This window comes from Colletes gigas, unplaced genomic scaffold (assembly GCF_013123115.1).
Source record: "Colletes gigas isolate AHSC1104 unplaced genomic scaffold, ASM1312311v1 Colletes_gigas_Sc00009, whole genome shotgun sequence".
In the NCBI taxonomy this organism is placed as follows: domain Eukaryota; kingdom Metazoa; phylum Arthropoda; class Insecta; order Hymenoptera; family Colletidae; genus Colletes; species Colletes gigas.
In genome coordinates this window covers 6,324,779-6,331,114 of record NW_025106638.1, presented here as the reverse complement: position 1 = coordinate 6,331,114, position 6,336 = coordinate 6,324,779, and the positions used below count along the sequence as shown (strand labels likewise).

The window sequence follows — 6,336 nt, the reverse complement described above, 5'->3', positions numbered from 1 at the left end:
CAAATTGCTTGAAAATCATGAGAGAGGTTAGTGTCGTACCCATCGCTAACAAAATCTCCATCCTCTACCCGTCACGAGTAATGATATGTATACAACTTTTCAAACGATAATGTAATCACTACCGTCTATAATTTCACGGAAAAGTTTCCCTATTCTCGTGTAAATTCCCCAAGAAAATAGTTTCACAAGGTTAAATTTACTTAAAAGCAAAAAAAGAATGCGTAGTGTGGGTGTGTGGAGAGGGATACAGGAGCTATGGTAGGAGGTTATGACTTCTGATCATTCACAGTGTTAATCTAGTATCCGGTGAGTAGCGTGACAGAACGGTTGGTCGGTTGTCCATTTTGGAACTCGATATTTCCTACAAAAAAGAATAGTAAGTAGTGTCTGTATATTACTACTACTCATATTACTGTTGTCACTATTCTCTAGAAAGCTAAATATAAAATTTTCTCTAAATTATAAACCGAAAAATTAATATGCCCACGTGTATTAGATTGTTGCGTATAAAATGATTGATTTTTAGATTTTGTGAACTGATTTACGTTCTTTGTTAATTATATCGGCGAATGGTACTTGTACGTCAACTTGCTCTCTGTCAAGCATTATTTTTTTTATTGCAAGATTATGTATACACGTGGACTATTCATCGATTAAAGCGGACAATGAATAAAAACAAATTGTGTGTAATTTTTATGGATTGCAAACCAATCAAGGCAACTTAAAACTAAAAGGCATAAATAATGGATAAAAAAAAGCAAAACAATTTGTTAATTTCATCTATCTTTCGATATTAACAAGAAATTCCTCTCTATGGAAATTGATGCAGTATAACGATGCGTGTAAGAGAATCGATGAATATAATTATGTATCATTAGTCAAATGAATGGCGTAATACTGCTCTGTGACAATATCCAACCACATGTTGCACATCTATCGATCCAGAAAATAAACTAGCTTCAGTGCGAAACTTCCACAGCCATCCTATTCAACGGATGTGTCACTAACCATCAATAATCACTTCTTCAAACATTTGGATCGCTTACTAACGAAGAAACAATTCATGGATAAAACATAAACAAAAGAGATTCATCGAAGAATTTAACGCATCCGGAACTCCAGGTTTCTATTAACAAAGAAATAAGTGCACTTGTATCTCGTAAACGAAAGTACGTCGAATCTGACAAATATATTTATAAACAAGAGAATTTTTAAATTTCCATAAAAGATCAACCACTTTATATGCAACAATCTGCTACAGTCAAATATCACGCGAAAATTTCGCCGATGTTTTAAAGTTCGAAAATTTCCGCTGTTATGTAAAATCGTATATATTTCCTGTGGGCTCGCTGTATAATCGTGCATTGTAAAACGACGAATTTAAAACGAAAATGCAGCGACAGAGAACGAATGTACAATGCGACTGTCAGCGTGTAGCACTGTAAATACAGACGAAGGAAAATTCTTCGAAATGTATCGTTAATGGTCATTGTCCATTAGAAGTATGTGTATTCGAATTGTAGACCGCGAGGTAACCGATCGATAATCAACTCGTGTCGCAAAGTTAACCATGAGTTTTAATTGCAGACTAAATTATTTAAAGAAATCTTTTTCCCGCGTAGATTGCAGCGTACGCGTTCTCACAGTGATAAATCAAGGACATGGTTGACTACAAAGGTACGTAAACGATAATCGACGCACATTGTTTATGATTATCCATTAAAATGAACAGCGTCAATGGAACGATGGTGTGAATGGAAATTTCTCTCCACAAGATACAAGAAGACTGTTCCCACCTTATCGTTTGTCTTTGGTTAAACTTCTGATCGTCCGATTACATTATACGCGTAAAGAGTCGTTAGTTTATTGACACATTAAAAATAGTTCGAGTATTTGTATTTACTTATGCAATTCGTTTAAAATTGCTCGGTAATAGTACCATCACGCTTTTACAATTATATTTCATTCGTTGGCATTGAAATCCTTTGTTGAAGATAACGTATGTACGTATATACATATATGTATACACGTATACCCGATTATCGTAAGTCAAGTTACATACTGCAGTGTTTACATTCGCGGCTCGTCTATTAATGTGATACAATTGAATAACCAAATACTGCATTCCTCTTATAATTAACTATCACTTATTCAGTCAACATGGCATACGACTAGAAACAATAAAACGCAAACTGTAATTCTGAATCCCGTAATACACGTTTGACCATGATAGTAATTCTTTATCATGAATGAAAGGTATAATATTTCTCGATAAACCAACATCATATATCGCTTCCTATCTTGCGATTAGTATTCACAGTTAGTGGAATTGATCCAGTGATAATTTATTGCTTTCAATATGAAATATGATACTTCGCCTTGCAAAAATAATGCTACCTTTCGGTACGTAAGAGTGAAACACAAAAGAACGCGATTGAACACATGTCAGGATATCTCCTGTCAAGGTCAGTATCGATCGATATTAGTTGTTCCAACGAAATAATTAAAACATATCCAAATTCGAAATACACTGACTAGACTGTAGTTGTACAACTACCAATATAAGGGAATACTTTCGACCGCTAATAGAATATGAATTAAAAGGGTATTCGTTGTTCATACATTTTTTAAAATACATTTATCAAATTCTGATTAAAACTACGGGTTAATCATCCAATTGATATTGATCGGATTCCAAAATCGACTTGAAGTTCCAATGTATTGTAAACTGCACATTTATCAGTCGCACGTGATGCTTTTCGGTAAAAGCTGATTCGATAGATAGTACACGACGATAACGAAAATAAGTGGGCTTGTTGCCACATACGTAGGTACCTACGTATAATACAGCGTATCATATTGCATACATATCACCGTAAGATCCGTAGCCAAGAATAGAATTCTATTGAATTTAAAAAATCTCACAGCCTCAATTGTAGTCGAAAGAGGCCCAAATTAAATATTAATATAAAACAAGGTACGTAAGTACAATTAATGCTATTCGATTATTTTTGTGATCAGTACGTCTATATCAGTACGTCTTTGCAATATATGTATCATAACTTCTACAAAAATATTATCAGATTTGTTTCAAATATACTGGTATTGTATAGTAGTTACAACGTTAAAGTTTTAATAGCGAGCATTCGAATACTTTCGCGAGCCATTGTAGGTACACAAGTTTCAGGGATTCCCTGTATATTTCTCGGTCGTTCGCTCCACTCAAATAGTATCAAGTTACATCGAGGTTCAAGGACGTAAATTTTCTCGATTTTACCAATCCCTTTTTCCGTACGTTGGAAAAATCCATGTCAACAACAACAACGTTTCCACGTTGCCAACAGCTACTCTATTCTGGTGTGTACATATTTACCGTTACTACGTTGTGTCGGTGGCACACGTGTTCCACCTGACTTCAAGAAAACTTGTTCGTGCCACCACAATGCCCTGGAGTCATCACGAATTACCTTTTGTATACATATAACGGCAATGACCAATCGAAAGTCGAAGTGCATCCATACTTTTTAACGGTGTGAACAAGTTTTTTTGATGCCAGTGTGCGAAGCATGTCGTTAGGTAATAATCGTCGAACAATTTTTGATCGTTTTTTTCCAATTTTGTCATTGCAAAACATTATTTTGTCGTCTCGTTCGTTTGAATATTTTTTGTGCAGAAAAGTATTTACTTTGATATACCTGTCTGAATTTGTCTAGACAAGTCGTGTCTTTCGTGTGTAAATGATTGTGATTTCAACGGAGGAAGTTAATTAAATATCTAAATGTAATTGCAGATAGTCATGCTGCCGTACTCACGAACGTTGAACGTTCGCGTCAAAATAGTTCAGACGATCATGACGAAAGATCGGTAAGTGTAATCAATTAAATGAACTTGGCATTGCTTGGCAATCTTATACTTGTTGAAAACATGAACGAGTTTCATTGAGGAATTCTATTTTTAACGTTTCTGTTGCTTATTTTACATTTACAAAGGATCATAAAATTGTATCACGTAAGAAAGATAAATTGTTGAACGTGTCAAGTGTTCACTGAATGTATCAATATTTGATTAAAGCATTGCTAACCTTGTATAAGTCGATATCTATGTATGTGGTTTCTTTTACTGAAGTAGTAAATACGCATGAACATCTGTGTTATAGTACCTATTGAAATTTTTAAACTTGTTTAAATGAATTTTTCCTAGGCACCTGGCGGATGGACCATCGTACTGGTCCTAGCAGGTGTTACCAGTTGCCTTGGATCAGCAGTGCCAGCAGGATTTAATATAGGAGTATTAAATAATGCGGCCCATGTTAGTATTACTACCTGTATTTCGTAAAGAAGAATAAAAAATGATCCTGGATAAAAATTGGAATCTGTATATTTTCCAGGATCGCTCTTTACATCTTCTATCGTAGACATTAGTTGGTATATATTAAAAAATGTAACAAGCATGTATGTGTGAATTGCAGCTAATAGGACATTTTTGCAATGAAAGTATTAGAGAAAGATATGACGTGGACATTTCCAAAAATGGTCTAAAAATAGTATGGTCTACCATCGTTTCGATTTTTCTTATTGGCGGTGTAACTGGTTCGTTTCTTGCTAGTTGGTTAGCAGATAGTTACGGGAGAAAAAAGACACTATGTATTGGAAACATATTTGGAATTGTAGGGGCTATAATGTTTTTTGTAGTGCGTATATTGAATTCAATTGAACTCCTTTTAGCAGGTCGTTTAATTGTGGGTAAGTTTTAAGATGTAAATAATTGCTGGTTGTACGAAATTTATGTTAAAAATGATCTGTTTTTCTTAGGCCTTTCCGGAGGTATTGCTACATGCATTGTACCAATGTACATGGCAGAATTAGCACCTCTTAGATTAAGAGGTGCTGTCGGAGTACTCTGTCAACTAGGACTTACGTGCGGAGTGTTTTTAGGGCAAATTGCAGGACTTAGTACAGTCCTAGGCACGGAGCACTCTTGGCAAAACATGTTAGGATCATTTATTCCACTATGCACGTGTGCTTTAATACTTACAAGTATCGTTTTACCAGAAAGTCCCAAATATTTGTTTATTATTAAAAAGCAGAAACAAAAGGCTTTGGATGGTTGGTGTTTATTAGTACTCTTACAATAATTTATATAACCTGTCCCAGATTTTATTGGTCGGACTTATAAACATATAAATATAGCAGTATTGTGAAAGCAATATAGCATAGAATATAATGACAAAGTTCGGCTGTTAAAACCTGGAACATCCTGTGTAATTATGATTACAGTGCTATTTTAATTAGATTCTTCAATATTTCAGAACTCAGTAGGATACGTAACATGGATATAATGCTTCTGCAAGCAGAAATAACAAATTTGCACGAAGAATTAGAAAAAGAGGCAACGTTTGAACCTTGGACAATCAAACGCATGATAAAAGATCGAAGTTTGAGACTCCCTTTATTTTTAGTTTGTATAATACAATTTGGACAACAAATGAGTGGTATAAATGTCGTATTTTACTACTCGAACTCCATATTCCACGACGCTGGACTTGGCATCGCTGGGGCACAATACGCCACTCTTGGAACCGGTGTGGCTAATATTGTTATGGCTCTTGTATCTGTACCAGTAATGTCATCTTTAAACAGGAGAGGTGTCCTACTGACGAGTAATTATTTATGTTTCGGATGCTTGGTGATTTTGTGTGCTTCCATTCTATCAAACGTAAGTAATTAATTGCAAGTAAAAATAATTTATAAGAAAAGAAATCTGAGAATACAGATTGAAACATTAACATTTAGGAATGTAGATGTTTATAAAATTATTATTTGTCTTTCTGTAGCACCTATCGTCGTATATGTCGCTTCTATGTATAATAACGATACAGGCTTACGTGATATTTTACGGAATTGGTCTTGGTCCGATTCCATACTTCATTGGATCCGAATTATTCGACGTTGGCCCTAGGCCAATAGCTATGGCACTTGGTAGTGTCTTTAATTGGGGTGGAAATTTTTTAGTTGGAATGCTGTTTCCAATAATAGATACCGTAATAGGAGCATACACTTTCTTAATATTTGCCGGATTTCTTTTAATTTTAGGACAAATTGTTAGGTACGTGATAACAATTCAAATAACGATATAATAATATTAATAAGTAAGACATAATGTTAATGTTAACGTATTTAGGGTATACTTGCCTGAGACTAGAGGAAAGAGTACAATGGACATCGCGGCATCTGTAAGCCAAGGCTTTAACTCCAGACCAAATAGAAGTTAAATTAAAATCTTTTCTATCACTTTTTTTATGTATATATAGGTTTTAAATGGTTGAATCGTGTACTT

The 6,336-nt window shown here is 34.6% G+C and overlaps 1 protein-coding gene across 2 annotated transcripts; it reads left to right on the top strand.

The window, feature by feature from the left end:
* Positions 1–277: 277 nt before the first annotated feature.
* On the top strand, positions 278–6,316 carry LOC122397503 (solute carrier family 2, facilitated glucose transporter member 5-like). Of its 2 annotated transcripts, XM_043396687.1 has the most exons (9): positions 278–376; positions 1,623–1,677; positions 3,791–3,864; positions 4,201–4,308; positions 4,469–4,742; positions 4,812–5,105; positions 5,309–5,715; positions 5,834–6,105; positions 6,181–6,316. In XM_043396687.1, the coding sequence occupies exons 2-9, from the start codon at positions 1,662–1,664 to the stop codon at positions 6,269–6,271; spliced, it is 1,536 nt and encodes a 511-aa protein (XP_043252622.1). In that variant the 5' UTR covers positions 278–376; positions 1,623–1,661; the 3' UTR covers positions 6,272–6,316. The 2 variants fall into 2 exon arrangements, with proteins under 2 accessions (XP_043252622.1, XP_043252623.1); XM_043396688.1 differs by lacking the exons at positions 278–376; positions 1,623–1,677 and adding an exon at positions 1,711–3,576.
* Positions 6,317–6,336: the final 20 nt, after the last annotated feature.